This window comes from Sus scrofa, chromosome 6, assembly GCF_000003025.6.
Source record: "Sus scrofa isolate TJ Tabasco breed Duroc chromosome 6, Sscrofa11.1, whole genome shotgun sequence".
Classification (NCBI taxonomy): domain Eukaryota; kingdom Metazoa; phylum Chordata; class Mammalia; order Artiodactyla; family Suidae; genus Sus; species Sus scrofa.
The window spans coordinates 54,131,611-54,148,917 of NC_010448.4; the positions used below are offsets into that span (position 1 = coordinate 54,131,611).

At 51.9% G+C, this 17,307-nt stretch overlaps 2 protein-coding genes and 1 long non-coding RNA gene across 3 annotated transcripts in view; 1 reads left to right on the forward strand and 2 right to left on the reverse strand.

Moving 5' to 3' along the window:
- Positions 1 to 5,555, forward strand: part of LOC106510565 — a 17,467-nt gene extending 11,912 nt beyond the window's left edge. Inside the window, exons 3-4 of the long non-coding RNA XR_001309152.2 lie at positions 2,638 to 2,858; positions 3,071 to 5,555. This is a non-coding gene — a long non-coding RNA (uncharacterized LOC106510565). The remainder of the gene's footprint in view (positions 1 to 2,637; positions 2,859 to 3,070) is intronic.
- HSD17B14 (hydroxysteroid 17-beta dehydrogenase 14) overlaps positions 1 to 12,533 on the reverse strand; it is an 18,915-nt gene extending 6,382 nt beyond the window's left edge. Inside the window, exons 1-6 of the mRNA XM_021094705.1 lie at positions 12,361 to 12,533; positions 11,835 to 12,000; positions 11,273 to 11,311; positions 10,997 to 11,079; positions 10,378 to 10,459; positions 5,037 to 5,128 (exon numbers count right to left, since the gene is read on the reverse strand). Coding sequence (XP_020950364.1) covers positions 5,037 to 5,128; positions 10,378 to 10,459; positions 10,997 to 11,079; positions 11,273 to 11,311; positions 11,835 to 11,922 — 384 coding nt within the window. The 5' untranslated portion in view covers positions 11,923 to 12,000; positions 12,361 to 12,533. The remainder of the gene's footprint in view (positions 1 to 5,036; positions 5,129 to 10,377; positions 10,460 to 10,996; positions 11,080 to 11,272; positions 11,312 to 11,834; positions 12,001 to 12,360) is intronic.
- PLEKHA4 (pleckstrin homology domain containing A4) overlaps positions 12,406 to 17,307 on the reverse strand; it is a 26,646-nt gene continuing 21,744 nt past the window's right edge. The window contains 5 exon segments of the mRNA XM_013998606.2: positions 12,406 to 12,863; positions 13,173 to 13,285; positions 13,679 to 13,715; positions 13,718 to 13,736; positions 15,587 to 15,751. Coding sequence (XP_013854060.2) covers positions 12,601 to 12,863; positions 13,173 to 13,285; positions 13,679 to 13,715; positions 13,718 to 13,736; positions 15,587 to 15,751 — 597 coding nt within the window. The 3' untranslated portion in view covers positions 12,406 to 12,600.

Below are 17,307 nucleotides of genomic sequence, written 5' to 3' on the forward strand. Positions count from 1 at the left end.
TTCTGGCACCGAGAACAAACCAGAAAACACTGGTCTCTTATTTATGTGGTAACACCTGGCTTCCCCATGACTGAAAATTCCACAAGGGCAAGGACCACATGGTGTAACCCCAGCACTTAGAATGCTGCCTGGCACCTACCAATGCCCGTTCAGTCCTTGATGAATAAATAGCTGAATGAATGGACAGGTCTCCGAGAATCAATCCGGCTCTGAGAGTCCACGGGAGACACTCCTGTGCCCAAACACCTCCTGTGGACCCTTCTCCCCACAAGACCTCATTTCCTTCACCACATAAACACCCCCCTAATTCCTCCATTGCTTTCTCTAGCCTAACTCGAGAATGGCTAACTTGGTTTTTTTGGTTTGTTTGTTTCTTGTTTTTGCTTTTCTAGGGCTGCACCCAAGGCACATGGAGGTTCCCAGGCTAGGGGTGGTCGAATCAGAGCTGCAGCGGCCAGCCTACACCACAGCCAGAGCCACTGGGGATCCGAGCCACATCTGCGACCTACACCACAGCTCACAGCCACACCGGATCCTTAACCCACTGAGCGAGGTCAGGGATGCAACCCACATCCTCATGGATATTTGTAGGATTTGTTTCTGCTGCGCCGCAATGGGAACTCGGGAGAAAGGCTAACTTTGGCTGGTGTCAGCATCCCCCAAGGGGGCCAGAGACCCAGATTCTGACTCAGGAGCCTGGGATCGGGTCCGGAATTGATATTTAAAGAGCTTCCAAGGGATGGTGGTGGTGAAGATGGTGATGCTGGCAGTGATGCTGACATGGGGATGGTGCTGGCAGGGATGGTGGTGATGGCGATGAAAGGATGTGGGGGGGTGGCACTGGCGATGGTGGTGAGGATGGCAATGAGGATGGCGGTGATGGCAGTGCTGGTGGTGATGCTTATAGTGATACCGACAGTGACAACGGCAGCAACCTACACAGGGGGACAGATTTTCTACCACAGCCACATTTCAGGGGCTGGAATAGATGCAAAAACTGGCAGACAAAAGTCGTTGCCCACTGAAAAACCAAACGCAGTGTGCTGACTTTGTCTAGAGCTTGGTATGAACGCACCAGCTAGGATAAGACATTTGGGGGAAACTGGGTGAATTTTCCTTTTTTTTTGGCCTCACCCACAGCATGCAAAAATTCCACAGGCCAGGGATTGAACCCACACCACAGCTGTGACCCGCACCGCAGCAGTGACAATGCCAGATCCTTAATCTAGTGTGCCGCCAGGGAACTCCATGGGAGAACTTAAATAGGGCTTGGGTATGAAATGGTATGAAGGAATCGCTGCTCACTTTCTTAAGAGGTCTAATCATAACTTGGTCAGGTTAAAACAAAGTCTTTAGGCGTTCCTGTCGTGGCACAGTGGTTAACGAATCCGACTGGGAACCATGAGGTTGCGGGTTTGATCCCTGGCCTTGCTCAGTGGGTTAAGGATCTGGCATTGTCATGAGCTCTGGTGTAGGTTGCAGACGAGGCTTGGATCTGGCGTTGCTGTGGCTGTGGCCGTGGCCGGAGGCTACCGCTCTGATTCGACTCCTATCCTGGGAACTTCCATATGCCTAGAGGGCAGCCCTAAAAAGTCAAAAAAAAAAAAAAAAAGAAAGAAAGAAAGAAAAAAAGAACAAGCTTAACAAAATGCTTGTAACTGCCAAGGGAAGATGGAGATGGGGGTTCTCTCATTCTTAAAATACACAAGGGTGATTTCTGCCCCAGGGCCTTTGCACACTCTTTCGGCAAGTGAAACACCCTTGGCCCTGTTTTTTTACTTCCTTTCCTGAACCCACTCAAGGTTCGGCTCAAACCTCACCTTTTCCCTTCCACTTCTCCCAGGCTCCATATGACCCTCAGAGCCCACAGAGTGAGGTGGACTGGCCACCAGAAACAGAACGGGGCAAGGGTCACATTATACGATAAAACCCACAGCTGGTAAACTCTGTGCCAGGCTTGTTCTAAGGGCTTTGCGGGTGTTTAATTTAATCGCATCCAATGCTCAGGACAACGCTGTAACTTAGCTACCACAATGAGTCTCGGTCGACAGATCAGAGAACTCAGGTGTCCCAGGATGGGCTCGCCCGATATTACAAGCAGGAGGTGGCAGAGAATCTGGGCAGGTGGGCCCCAGATCTAGACCCCTGATTCCCACATGGGGCTTCCGCACCTGCCCCGCGCAGGTGATCTGAGTTAGGAAGGCCGATAGGGAGAGGGGGGCCTGGGGTACACTTAGCAGACCTCCCGCATAAGCCCGGTTGGCCAACTTTGTGAGAGAAACCAGAAATCTGGTTGTTTATGAGAAACTTCTCTTTCTTTTTAAATGCTGGCAACTAATGAGGGAGAGACAGAGAAAAAATCCACACACATACACACATACGCCTTTAACGGGCTGCGGTGTATGTGTGTTATTATTTAGAGGTGCCAAGCATAGAAAGCAAACAGAAACTGGGGACAGGAGTCACGACAGACTGGTTGAATGGTATTTTCCAATAGCCTGGGGATATTTCACCAGCATCTCGGCATCAGATCTTGAGCTCGGCCCCTGAGCCTTCCCACACAGGCGACTCCTGACCCACTCTGTGGCCTCTCTATCCACGTTCACTTTTTCCTCCCTTTTTTTTTTCCTTTTTCAGCTGCACCCCTTGGCATACAGAAGTTCCCGGGGGCCAGGGATGGAATCTGAGCCACGCCTATGATCCATGCCCCAGCGCAGCAACGCGGGATCCTTAACCTACTGCGCCCCAGCGCGGATTCCTACATTCGCTTTCCTGAGCCCTTCTAGCCCTACGCTGAGTGTTCCAGACTGAGGCCTCCAGGCCTCAACTGCGCCCTGGACCCACAGCCCCCACGTCTGGTGAGCATCTCACATGCCAATCTCCCCCAGCCCACCTACCCTCCCCAGACTTCCCAGGGCCGCGGTGGGCAAGGCGGTCCTGCGGGTTGATGGGGCTGGGCCTGGGGAAATCCGTCCACACCCCTCAGCCCACACACCTTTCTTTCTCAAGTTCACCCCCACATCTAGACTATAAGGAAATCCTAACAAGTCTACCTGTAAAACGCACCTAGGATCGAACCATTGCTCACCAAATCCACGGCCAGCGGCCTGTTGGGACCCAACATCACCTCCCGCCTGGACCGACTGGACCACCGTGTCACCACCTCCGCGATGGATTCCCGGCCTCAGCCCTCGCCCCATCAGTTCCCCGGCGCGGCCGCCAGAGGGCGCCAGTTCCCGTTCGCGTTCCTCGGCTCAGACCCCTTCGTGGCTCTCGCTCAGCCTCAAAGCCAAGTCCCCTCCGTGGTTTCCCAGACCCGGCACCATCTGCCTTCAATTTCTGCCCTCTCCCTGCTTCATCTGCTTCAGTCACCCTGGCCCTCCTCGCTGTGCCCACTACACGCCAAGCAATCCCACCCCAGGGTCTTTGCACCGGCTGTTCTGCTGAATCACAGTTGCCCTTGGGATCCTGACTCAAATACCTCCTCTTATTGCCGCTGTGGTGCAGTGGGTTAAGGACCCGACTGCAGCGGCGGGGGTTGCTGCGGAGGAGCAGGTTCCATCCCCAGCCCAGCAGAGTCGGTTAAAGGATGCAGCCTTGCCCAGCATAGGTCGTGGCTGCGGCTGGGGTTCAATCTCTGGCCCAGGAGCTGCCATATGCCGCCAGTGCAGCCATTAAAAACAAAAAAATTTTTTTAAATGTCCCCTCTTAGGAAGCTTTCTCAGTACTCACACTTCCTCAAAGAGCCCGCAGATACACTTTTTAAAAAAACTTTTCCTGGTAAAGCTCATACCAAGTTATTGCTGGGTGACACAGGATGTCTGAGATTTGCTTTAAAATATTCCAGAAAAGGTGAAGAAAAGATGAAGCTGTGACAAGGCCGGATCCTTACCCCACTGGGTTGGGCTGGGACTGAACTTGCCTCCCAGAGCTCCCCAGATACCCCCAAGCCCGTTGCAGCACAGAGAGAACTCCGAGAACGGCGGCACGTTGATTGTAGCACTGAGGGGTGGGCATGTGAGTTCAGTATATAATCCGCTCTGCTTTTGTGTGTCCTTGCAAAATGACATAATAAAAGGTTTTTTTCTTTTCTTTTGCTTTTTAGGGCCACACCTGCGGCATATGGAGGTTCTCGGGCTAATTCTGAGCTTCAGCTGCCAGCCTAGACCACAGCCACAGCGACACCAGATCTGAGCCTCGTCTGTGACCTAACCATAGCTCATAGCGGCACTGGATCCTTAACCCATGGAGCAAGGCCAGGGATCAAACCCGAATCCTAATGGTTACTAGTCGGATTCACTACCACTGAGCCACGACAGGAACTCCATAAAAGGTTTCATAGCATTGCCTTTACACTGGCCCATCACTCTTGGTCCCATTCCTTCCCTTCACTTTTTTTGAGTAGCATTTATCACTCCCTGACTTTTTTTTTTTTAATTTATTGCTTTTTAGGGCCACACCCACAGCATATGGAAATTCCCAGGCTAGGGGTCAATTTGGAGCTGCAGCCTACACCACAGTCACAGCAACGCCAGATCCAAGCCGCATCTGCAAGCTTCACCACAGCTCATGGCAATGCCAGATCCTTAACCCACTGAGTGAGGCCAGAGATGGAACCTGAATCTTCATGGATACTAGTTGGATTCATTACTGCTGAGCCACAGTGGGAACTCTCTTTTTTTAAACATGTTATGGCCTCACCCTCAGCATCTGGAAGTTCCCAGGCCAGGGACTGAATCCGAGCCACAGCAGTGACCTACACCGCAGCTGCAGAAATGCCAGATCCTTTAACCCACTGCACCAACCCAGGGATTGAACCCGCACCTCCACCGTGACCCAAACTGCTGCAGTTGGATTCTTAACCCGCTGTGCCTTGGCGAGAACTCCTAGATGCATTTCTTTTCTACAGAGAATGAGCCCTTTTGGAATAATATCAAAGCAGACACAGAGAACCTCTGGCTCTGAGACAAAGTGGGTCTGAGAATCTGATTGTCAAGGGCTCCCCCAGATCTGGTGGCCAGGACCCCAGCTCTCACCTTGGTCAGCGTGTACATCCCCAGCAGGTTCAGCTCCAGCAGCTGCCGGAAGCCTTGGATGGAGGTCTCCTCAGGCCACTGCAGAGGTGGATCTAAGGGTAGGGTGGGAGAGAGAGAGGAGCAGAGGATGAGGGTGCCAGGAGAAGACAGAGAACAGGACAGGGCCGTAGGCACTGTGGCAGGCGGTGTAGAGGTGGGGGGTGGGGAACACAGGGTGGGGAGTGGCAGACGAGAGGGTCAGAGATCCTGAAAAGGTAAGGCAGCAGCATAATGGGTACTAGAAAATGTGCTCCAGGAGTTTCCTGGTGGTCTAGTGGATAGAATTTGGTGCTGTCACAGCTGCAGCCCAGATTCAATCCCTGGACTGGGAACTGAGATCCCACCTCAGGCTGCTGCATGCCGCAGGGGGAAAAAAAAAGCAATCTCACAACTGGATTGAGGAGACGTGGTTTATATACAAATGGAGTATCACTCAGCCTTTAAAAAGAATAAAAAAATAAATTAAATAAATGAATGAAATATTGCTATTTGCAGCAATGTGGATGGACCTAGAGAATATATATATATATATATATATATATATATATATATACTTTTTTTGGGGTTTTTTTTTTTTTTTTTTTTTTTGCTTTTTAGGGCTGCACCCGCAGCATATGGAGATTCCCAGGCTAGGAGTCCAATCAGAGCTGTAGCTACCGGCCTACACCACAGCCACAGCAACGCGGGATCCAAGCCACATCTGCGACCTACACCACAGCTCATGGCAACACCAGATCCTTAATCCACTGAGCAAGGCCTGGGATCGAACCCGCAACCTCATGGTTCCTAGTTGGATTCATTTCCACTGCGCCATGATGGGAACGCCAAGAATATCATGCTTAGTGAAATAAGTCAGAGAAAGACAAATACTGTACAATATCATTTACATGTGGAATCTCACAGATAATACAAATAAATGCATATGCAGAACAGAAATAGATTCAGATGTAGAAAACAAACTTGTGGTTACCAAAGGGGAGAAGGAAGGAGAGACGGACAATTTAAGGGCATAGGATTAACAGACACAAACTGCTACGTATAAAATAGAAAAGCAACAAGGATATTCTATATAGCACCGGAAATCACAGCCATTATTTTGAAATAACCTATAACAGAATATGATCTGCAAAACTACTGAATCACGCAGCCGTATAGCTAGAGCTAACATAAAACTGAAAACAACTATACTTCAATTAAAAATGTAAAAGAGTTTCCCATGGTGGCTCAACAATAACGAACCCAACTAGTATCCACGAGGATGGGGGATCAATTCCTGGCCTCACTCAGTAGGTTAAGGACCCGGCGTTGCCATGAGCTGCAGTATAGGTTGCAGATGCAGCTCGGATCCCGCGTTGCTGTGGCTGTGGTGTAGGCCTGCAACTGTGGCTCCAATTCGACCCCTGGCCTGGGAACTGCCATATCCCATGGGTGCGGCCCTAAAAATTAAAAAAAAAAAAAAAAAAAAAAAACCTAAAAGAAACAGCAAAAGAAGAAAAAGCAGTCTCAAGGCCAGAAAGTCTGGGTTCAAATCTAAGCCCGCCATGCCTTGGCTGTGTGACTTTGGGCAAGTCACTTGGCCTCTCTGTGCCTCAGCTGTCTCATCTATAGGATGAAGGTAGCGCTTTGGTTTTGGGCTTCACAATTTCACAAGTCAATATGGTGCCTGACACTTAGTACTGGAGTGTGTTTGTTAAATAAATAGAAGGAATGGGGAAGGAGGGGCATTACAGCAAATCAACATTCAGAAGAGAAGAGTAGGAGTTCCCATCGTGGCGCAGTGGTTAACGAATCCGACTAGGAACCATGAGGTTTCGGGTTCGATCCCTGCCCTTGCTCAGTGGGTTAACGATCCGGCGTTGCCGTGAGCTGTGGTGTAGGTTGCAGACGAGGCTCGGATCCCGCGTTGCTGTGGCTCTGGCGTAGGCCGGTGGCTACATCTCCGATTAGACCCCTAGCCGGGGAACCTCCATATGCTGCGGGAGCGGCCCAAGAAATAGCAAAAAGACCCAAAAAAAAAAAAAAAAAAAAAAAAAGAAGAGAAGAGTAGCAGGAAAGACAGTAAGAAGAAGAACAAAATGAGGGGGAAAAAAAAAAAAGGTGGCAAAAATGGACCCTGAACCTTCCAAAGTCTTTAGGGGTCTAGTGCATGAAGGCACAGAGAAGTGGGGGAAAATGACGATGGAAAGTTAAGGAAATATTGGCTTATTCCTCCCCAGAGATCCAGGGCTTGTGACCTCGCTTCCTCCAGAGATCTGTTCAAACATCTTCAGAGAAGCGACCCCGGATCCTCCGACAGAAAGAGCCCCCGTCATTCTCTAAGCCCTCCATCAGCTTTGTTTCTTACTTTTTTAATTTTATTTTTGGCTTGTGAAAGTTCCCAGGCCAGGGATCAAACCTGCTCCAGAGCAGTGACCCGAGTCACAGCAGTGACAATGCTGGGTCCTTAAACTGCTGAGCCACCAGGGAACTCTGAGCTTTATTTTTCTTCATAGCTTTTATCACTCCAGAACATGCTAGTATATACAACCAATGCTTTCTTTTTTCTTTCTTTTTGTCTCTTTGCCATTTCTTGGGCCACTCCCTCGGCATATGGAGGCTCCCAGGCTAGGGGTCAAATTGGAGCTGTAGCCACCGGCCTACGCCAGAGCCACAGCAACTCCGGATCCGAGCCGCGTCTGCAACCTACACCACAGCTCATGGCAACACCGGATCCTTAACCCACTGATCGAGGCCAGGGATCGAACCCACAACCTCATGGGTCCTGGTCAGATTCGTTAACCACTGAGCCAGGATGGGAACTCCCAACCAATTCTTATCAGAGGCAGTTTTAGTCTATAAAGTCAGGACAAACACTGAGTTAGTGAATACTGACCCATTGCTCCTAGGGGGAAACATAAATATGATATTACATAACAATATCTACTTGCTACAGGCAGCATGTTTGAGCTGCTCCATTCATATGTTGAAATCCTCACTTCCAATGTGATGGTGTTTGGAGGTGGGGATTTGTGGGAGGTGATTGGGTTTGAGGATGGAGGCCTCTTGCATGGGATCAGTGCCCTTACAAAAGAAAGTCCAGGGAGTTCCCGTAGTGGCTCAGCGGAAAGGAATCTGACCAGCATCCATGAGGACACAGGTTTGATCCCTGACCTTGCTCAGTGGGTTAAGGATCCAGCGTTGCCATGAGCTGAAGTGTAGTCGCAGACATGGCTTGGATCCCACGTGGCTGTGGCTGTGGTGTAGGCCATCGGCTACAGCTCCGATTCAACCCCTAGCCTGGGAACCTCCATATGCCGCAGGTACAGCCCTAAAAAGACAAAAAACTAAACAAAACAAACAAACAGAGAGAGAGAGACTCCAGGAGTCCCCATTATGGCTCAGCAGAAACGAACCCCACCATGAGGAGTGGGGTTCAGCCTCGCTCATTGGGCTGGGGATCCAGCACTGCCATGAGTTGCAGTGTAGGTCACTGACACGGCTCGGATTCTGAGTTGCTGTGGCTGTGGTGTCGGCTGGCAGCTCAGCTCGGATTCCACCCCTAGCCTGGGAATTTCCATATGCCACAGGTGGGGCCCTAAAAAGCCAAACAAATAAAAAAATAAGAGACTCTAGAGCCGTCCCTTGCCTCTTCCACTGTGTGAGGTCCCAGCAACTGCCTCCAACTTGATCTTGGACCTCCTCGCCCTTAGAACCGTGAAAAATAAATGCGTATGTTGTTGAAGCCACCTGGTCCATGGCATTTCGTTGTGGCAGCGGGAACAGAATCAGACGGGCCATATGTGTGTTTGTTTACATGCACATACGTATAGAGAGCCCTGTGGCTAACACAGACTATAATCTTACATCCTAAAAACAACTCCTCCTGCAAGACTATTTTATTTATTCTGCAAATGAGGAAACCAGGTTCAGGAATGTCATGTGACTTGCCTCAGGCTGCCCCACTCGCAGGTGTCAGCACTGGGATGGATTCCATCCAACTGGCCCCAGAGCGAGCTCTTCAAACGGCCCCTGCCCTCTCTCATCTCCCCCCTCTGGGAAATTCTGTTTGAGGATTGAACCCAGGAGGGCAGAGTATCACCTTGTCTGACCTTAGCTGGGAAAAAGTGCTACAGGCCACACAGATGTCAGCCTCTCTGCGCATGTCCGTGAATACTGGGAAAGCGCCCCAAGTCCTGCCTGGGGCCAGAGGGTGAATAATGAAGATGAAAGATAGCTGTCTTTTTTTTTTATCTGTTTCCTTTCTCTAGAACATGAATCCCACGAGGACAGAAATGCCTCGTCTGTTTTGTTTACCGCTACATCCCCAGTCCCTAGGAAAGAACATGGGCATAGCGGATGCTCAGTAAACATCTATTGAAAGGCCAAAGGACATAGAGAGAATGGATGAACTAGTACCTGCCATCTCTTTATATCTTGACAAGAGAAGGAAACTGCAGCCCGGAGAGGGTAAATCAATTTGCTCAAAGTTGTCCAGCCAGTAAGAAAGGCATCTTTCCATCACAGCCTTGCTGTGTGACCTTAGTCCAATCAGTTCACCTCGCTGAGCCTCGCTTTACCAATGTGAGGCATTCTTATAAAGGGTAGTCATGAAACAGATGACAATTTCCCTTCAAAGCCTCCACACCAAGACCTGTAAGCCCTGGGCCAAGCGTACTTGTTCACAGTCACAGAAAAAAAGAGCCATCCGCCTCACTTTAAAGAAACTGAGGTTGGAGTTCCCTGGTGGCTCAGCAGACTAAGGACCTGGCATTATTGCTGCTGTGGCGCAGATTCAATCCCTGACCCTGGAACTTCTGCATGCCATGGCCAAAACCAAACCAAACCAAACCAAAACGGAGGCTGCAAGATGGACGCTGTCTGCCCAAGACAGTTAGGGTGATTAGGGGGCTGAGCAGTGACACAATTTTTTTTTTTTTTAGGGCCGCACTCGTGGCATATGGAGGTTCCCAGGCTAGGGGTCGAATCGGAGCTACAGCCTCTGGCCTACATCACAGCCACAGCAATACGGGATCCGAGCCGTATCTGCACCACAGCTCACAGCCAGATCCTTAACCCACTGAGCAAGGCCAGGGACTGAACCCGCAACCTCATGGTTCCTAGTCAGGTTCATTTCCTCTGCACCATGACGGGAACTCCGCCCAGTTACACTATTTAATACTCTCAACACCCTGTAATGGCAAGGACAGTGGTGGTCATTGTCATTTTAGAAATGTAGAAACTGAGGCATAAAGAGGTGGCGGCACAGGCCTGGGGACACAGAGCAGCAATGGGACAGAGCCCGGGAAGCGGGTTGACAACTCACGGGAGCCGGCGTTGTTGACCACACAGTCCAGGCGGCCGAAGCGGCGGATGGTCTCAGAAAGAGGGTCTGAGGAGAAAGCTGTCTTGTGAGTGAACAGCATTGGCGCCCCTGCTGGGCTCCCCCAAGTGAGACGTGGCAGAAGCGGAGTCACCGCGGAGGGGACAGGACATTGTGGGGGCCGACCCCAAATCGCCAGGCATGGCAGGAGATGAGGAGACTGGACGCCAGGGTGCCAGAGACCAGAGGGCTGGTGACACACACCCTGAGCTCACTACTCCAGAGACCCAGGAGGGTGGGGGATGGGGGAGCAGATGAAGGGAAGGGGAGAAACCCTGGGAGAAGGAGAACTCTTACTGGATCCAGATCATGTGACAGGAGGGACCAGGGGCCTTGAAGGCCTGGGAGATAGAGGAGAATCTTCTCGGCAGACACAGGACGTGGCCAGCCGAGTTAGGAAAGCTTTGCGATGAAACTGAGCTGAGACTCTGGGGGCAGGTGTCATTTAGCCAGGAGATGGGGAAGGGTAGAGGGAATAGCATGTGCAAAGCCCGGGGTGAAGGGAGAGAGAGAACGATTGGAGATTGAGGGGGACGGGGAGGGACAGAAACTACGCGCTCACCTTCACATCATCCTCTTGAGTCACGTCACAGAGGACAAAGACAGACCCAGGCAGCTCCTGCTCCAGGGTCCGACCAGTGGACTCTGCAGGAAGAGAAGGGCTGGGGGCTGGAGCCTGGGTCTCAGAGAGGAGGGGCTGGGGGCCCAGGATCCTGGGTCTGAGGGAGGAGGGCTGGGGCTGGATCCTGGGTCTGAGGGAGGAGGGTGCTGGGGCCTGTATTCTTCTTGAATCTAAGGGAGGAGGCAGTGGGCTGAGGACTGGGGGACCCTCACTCACCGTCTTTGTCACAGATCACCACCTGGGCGCCACTTTCCACTGCGAATAGACAGGGAATAGGTTAGCCCTGCAGAGACCTTGGTGAAGATCTCTGCTGCCCTCTGTGGCCACCCGGAACAGGGCCGTTCCCCCCCCACCACCGCCCCAGCTCTGTTCCCCTCGTGACCCCAAAGTCTCATGATGATCCCGTAGGGCAAAAGGCAGAAGCCTAGCCTTCTCCTTGGCTATTCCAGGTGACTTCTGGGGCTCCTGAGTCTCCATCCCTGGGTTCTAGAGTAAACCCTAAACCTCCAAAAGACATATTCCTTCAACCACCACCCCCGGCCCCCCATTCTGTAGCAATAGCTGAGACCCAGAGAAAGGGAGTCAATGGCATTTGAAAATCCGCCGCAATCTCAGGCCCCAGGCCACCTCTGCCTTCCCTTCGTTAACTTTGCAAATTGGATTTTACGAGACAAGAATCTAGATTCCAGTACAGAAGATACTTCGTCCCACACCCATTAGCCCCCGGGTCCCTCCGCTCCCAGACTCCACTGTTCAGAGCCGACCAGACCCCACTCACCGAAGGCTCGGACGATCCCAGCTCCGATGCCGCGCCCGCCCCCCGTCACGATTACCACCTTCCCGGCATAGCGCGTTCCCGTTGCCATCCCGCGTCAGAAGGTCTCCTTCGGCCACTCACTCACACTCACTCGAGGCTTCTATCCCCCTCTGAAGTCCGGTGAGGTCTTGGGGTCGAACCATAAATAGGGGCTGGATCCTGAAGCCCGGCCCCGGGGGCGTTGCCAGGAAAGCCAGAAGCCTGGAACTTGGCCCCAGCCCCCTCCTCCCTCAGACCCAGGAGGCCGGTCCCCCAACCCTCAAACTCGGGATTCCTGGAGTCCGGCCCCCTCTGCCGGACCTTGGACTCCAAAGTCCAGGTCCCGGGTCCTCTCTTCCTTCAGACCCAGGAATCCAGGTCGCCGGCCCCCTCCTCCCTCAGACTCAGTAATCCAGACCTCGAGCTCCCCCCGTTCCTCTGACACACAAAGCTGAGTCCGCTGTCCCCTCCTCCCGCGGGACCCAGGAGTTCACCACTCCAGCTCTACCTCTTCGAGACACCGGTGTCACAACTCCAAACAGACAGAAAGTTATCGACTAAGAGTTCAATGTTTTAATCCAAATTTGGACAAGTATTGGGAAAATCAAACTTTGGCCAAAGTAGCCACTCCTCGGCCACCGGGAGGGGACCAGATCACGCCCTCAGGTGAGGGAAGAGGCTCCATCTGTCCCGGAAGTACCTCCGGGACACGCCCTCCAGCTCTGATTGGCTGCCCTGCTTGGGCGGGTCAGAAGCTGGACTGTAGCAGCGTGACTCTCAGAGGCCACGCCTCCTCGTCTGGGGTTAGCGCGGGAGGGGCGGTCCCGGAATCCCAGGTCGGCTCCCAAGAGGCCGGGCCTGCGTCGCGCCCAGTCCCTCGGTGGGAGAACCCCGTGGAGTGGGAACTGGCCACTGGAGGAGATCTTGGGGGCGAGGACACGCAGGGCGTGGGATCTGACGGAGGTGGCGACGCAGGGGGAAGAGGGTCTCCTCGAGAGTCCAAACTGCCACCTGGAGAGGACGGACGGAGAACGAGAATGGCAAACTTTGGGACCCAGAAGTCCCGACACCCAGGACTTTCCTCTCAAACCTAGGAGTCCAGGCTCCCCGTCCTCTCCTCCCCAGACACGGCAGTCCTGGGATCCAGTCCCCTCCTACTGGGGTCTGGAACCCCCAAGCCCTGTCCAGCTCTTTCTTTACCAAGGCAGAGGGTTTCTGGCGGTCGTCGGACCCCCCTCCCCACCAGGACCTAGGATTCCGGGCCTCCAGACTCCCTCTTCCCTAACACCCAGGAGCCCAAGGTCCCCAGCCCATTCTCACCTGTCATCATTCGGTGCCACTGTGACGCCTCAGCAGCCAAGGCTTGAGAGAGGCTGAGAACTCGCTCCCGGTGACCCTCAGATGTTGGTAAATAAGGGGTCGTGTTCCTCGGACTAGAAAAAAGAAGATGCAGGGGTGGCCTTGAATAATTTGCCTGTAAGGTGAGGACCACGGTGCAGAGCGTGTCCTTCTGGGAGTTGTAGTCCCTAGCATATGGCTCTAAAGGATTTTGAACAGGGCGAGACCCTCTTTTTAAGTCTGCGTGCATTATGGGATCTGTAGTCCAATTGCCCGAAAACTTCCCGACAGAGGAGCAGAGTTTGACAGCAACGGTGGAACCGCTGTGAACTAGGGCTTTCTCATTCCCCAGGAATTCAAGCGTCTCTGAAATGTTCTGCCATCCATACCCTGGTACTCAAGAGTACTCAGGAGACATTAATACTTAATGCTACTCCTCACCCTTTTGTTGACTTTCTTGCTTCTAGTTTGGATCTCCAATTCCTTACCTGCTCCAGGACCCAGAGCTTCTGAGCCATTTCTGGCTCCTGAGTGTCCCAGGGCAGGCTGCAAAGGAATTGGAGCATTAGAATTCCTCCCCCAGGAAGCCCTCACGTCCTCATTTTGAGGATGAAGTGAAGGAGCTTAGCGAAGAGAGAAAATTGCCCCCCCCCAAACATGGCAAATGTCTTTTTTTTTTTTTTTTTGTCTTTTTTGTCTTTTGTCTTTTTGTTGTTGTTGTTGTTGTTGTTGCTATTTCTTGGGCCGCTCCCGCGGCATATGGAGGTTCCCAGGCTAGGGGTTGAATCAGAGCTGTAGCCACCGGCCTACGCCAGAGCCACAGCCACGCGGGATCCGAGCCGCGTCTGCAACCTACACCACAGCTCACGGCAACGCCGGATCGTTAACCCACTGAGCAAGGGCAGGGACCGAACCCACAACCTCATGGTTCCTAGTCGGATTCGTTAACCACTGCGCCACGATGGGAACTCCGCAAATGTCATTTTTATGTAAGATCCTTTGTCTGGAAAATGTCTATGACTGTACCTTCGACTTCTAACAGACAGGACAATTCTCAGCTTTTTTTTTTTTTTTTTTAATGGCCACACCCACAGCATATGGAAGTTCTCAGGCTAGGGATCAAATGGGAGCTGCAGCTGCCAGTCTATGCCACAGCCACAGCAATGCCAGATCTAAACCGAATCTGCAACCCACACTGCAGCTTGTGGCCAGGCCAGATTCCCCAATCCACTGAACGAGGCCAGGGCTCAAATCACATCCTCACGGACACTATGTCAGGTTCTTAACCCGCTGAGCCACGACAGGAACTCATCTCAGAGCTTTCTGAGAGTCTATCTCCCAGGTAATAATCCTGCTGGGCTCCAAAAAAATTCCCCTTTTTTTCTTGTTAACTTGACTTTATTAGGATTTTCATGGAGAGACTCACAGATGGCTGCCCTCCTTGTTTGTCTGTAACAAGGCCAGAAACAGACCTTCCAAATTCACATTCCTTTTGTCGTAAATGATTAGCTGAACTCTCTGTCCCCCCAAACTAGCTAGACATAGAGATAAATGCTTGTTCAGCTGACTGAGATGCGCTTTAAACAATCCCCACCATAAAAATGATAAAATCACCCCACCTATGACTTGTCTAATTTCTCCCGAGAAAAGTTTATGATGAAACCATCTTGCCCAGACACCCTGATCTTCAGACCTGGAGGGTTCTCCCCCTGGTAACCGTGTGAATAAAATTGATTTCCTGGAGTTCCCACTGTGGCTCAACAGGTTAATGACCCAGTTTGTCTTCGTGGAGGCGCCGGTTTGATCCCCAGCCCAGGGCAGTGGGTTAAGGATGTGGCATTGCTGCAGCTGTGGTGTAGGTCACAGCTCTGGCTCAGATTTGACCCATGGACCAGAGACTACCAAAAAAGAAAGAAAAAAAAATCAATTTCCTGGAGTTCCCTGGTGGCTCAGCAGGTTAAGGATCCCTCATTGTCACTGCCATGGCGTGGGTTGGATCCCCCACCCAGGAACTTCTGCATTCTGCAGGCCTGGCCGAAGCTAATAAGAGTAAATGAAATAAAATTGATTTCCTTACTTGCTCAAGTTTTTAATCTTTTTTTTTTTTTTTTGGCTTTTGATAACACATAGCAACTGAAAAGCAAAACTGAGCTCCTAATCCAGGTCTGTGGACACCCCCCCCGCCCCCACCCCTGGAAAGGAGAGGGCTGCCAAGACCTTGTCTCTGGCCCATCCTGTTCTCCTTTCCTCAGGGAGCTAGGATGCTGACTTCAGCACAGGTACAAGTCATGGAAATCTGGAATCCCATTCCAGGGAAGGACAAAGGAAACATCCCCATTTCACAGAAGGGAAAACTGAGGCTCCAAACCAAGAACTGAAGCCCCACTGCCCCTCACTTTTGGTTCCGTGTCAGGTTGGCGTCTGGCTGGAGACAGCGCCCTCTGCAGGCTGAGGAGCCCGGGGGAGGCTGGGCGAGGGAGAGGCCGTCCACACTCCTGGTTTCTGCGGATCCTCTCCAGCTGCTCCTGGGCACTCATGCGGGGCCGGGCCGGGGGCACCTGCTGAGATGAGCGACACGGGGACACGTCAGCCTTGGCCTCCGCTTTCTCTTCCCTGAGCCTCTCAACCCGTCTGGCCCTTTCCAGCAAGTTCGCCACTAAGTCTGATGGGATCTCCCCTCCAGGGCCGCCAAGCGCTCTCAGGACAAGGGTGTCGGAGGCTCCGTGGGTGGTCTGGTCCCTCCCCGCCTCTCCAGCCTCAACTCCATCAGTGGCCCGGTTTGAACCCAAAGCCCCAGCCTGACAAACACCCCACGTCCTGGATATATCCAGTATCTTGGCACTAGGCGTCCACACTCTAGGAAGCACTCTTACTTGTGATAAAAATCCAGTTCTCAGGAGTTCCCACTGTGGCTCAGGGGAAATGAATCTGACTGGTATCCATGAGGACGCAGGTTTGATCCTGGCCTTGCTCAGTGGGTTAAAGATCCGGCGTTACCATGAGCTGCGGTGTAGGTCACAGACACGGCTCAGACCCGGCGAGTGTGGCTGTGGTGTAGGCTGGAGGCTACAGCTACTATTCGACCCCTAGCCTAGGAACCTCCACATAGCACAGGTGCGGCCCTAAAAAAAAAAAAGCAAACAAAAAAATTACATTAAAAATTTAAAAATTGAAGTATAGTGAATCTCCAATGTTGTGTTAGTTTCTCGGGTACAGAACAGTGATTCAGACATATCTATATCTTTATAGCTACACATTCTTTTTCATATTGTTTTTGTTTTTTGTCATTTTGCCTTATTTTAGGGCCGCTCCCGCAGCACATGGAGGTTCCCAGGCTAGGGGTCTCATCGGAGCCACAGCCGCTGGCCCACACCACAGCCACAGCAACGCAGGATCCGAGCCACGTCTGCAACCTACACCACAGCTCACGGCAACACTGGGTCCTTCACCCACGGAGCGAGGCCAGGGAACGAACCCTCAACCTCATGGTTCCTAGTCGGATTCGTTAACCACTGCGCCACAACGGGAACTCCACTTTTTCATATTCTTTTCCATCCTGGTTTATCACAGGATATTGAATATAGTTCCCAGGGCCATACAGTAGGACCTTGTGGTTTATGCATTCTATTTATACCAGGTTGCATCTGCTCGTCCCAAATTCCCAAGCCATCCCTCCCCGACGGCAACCACAAGTCTGTTCTCTTATGTCTGAGTCTGCTTTTGTTTCATAGAGTCTCATCCACGCTGCTGAAAATGGCATTTCTCGTTCTCTTTTATGGCTGAGTAGTATTCCATTGCGTATATCTAGATGTACCACATCTTTTGTTTTTTCTAAGCCTTTTTTGTCTTTTTAGGGCTGCACCCAGCGGCATATGGAGGTTCCCAGGCTAGGGTTCTAATTGGAGCTATAGCCACTGGCCTACGCCACAGCCACAGCAACGCAGGATCTGAGCCGCCTCTGTGACCCACACGACAGCTCATAGCAACGTCGGGTCTTGAATCTGCTGAGTGAGGCCAGGGGGGATCAGACCCACAACCTCATGGTTCCTAGTTGGATTCGTTTCGGCTGAGCCATGATGGGAACTCCCTATATGTACCACATCTTGATCCAATCATC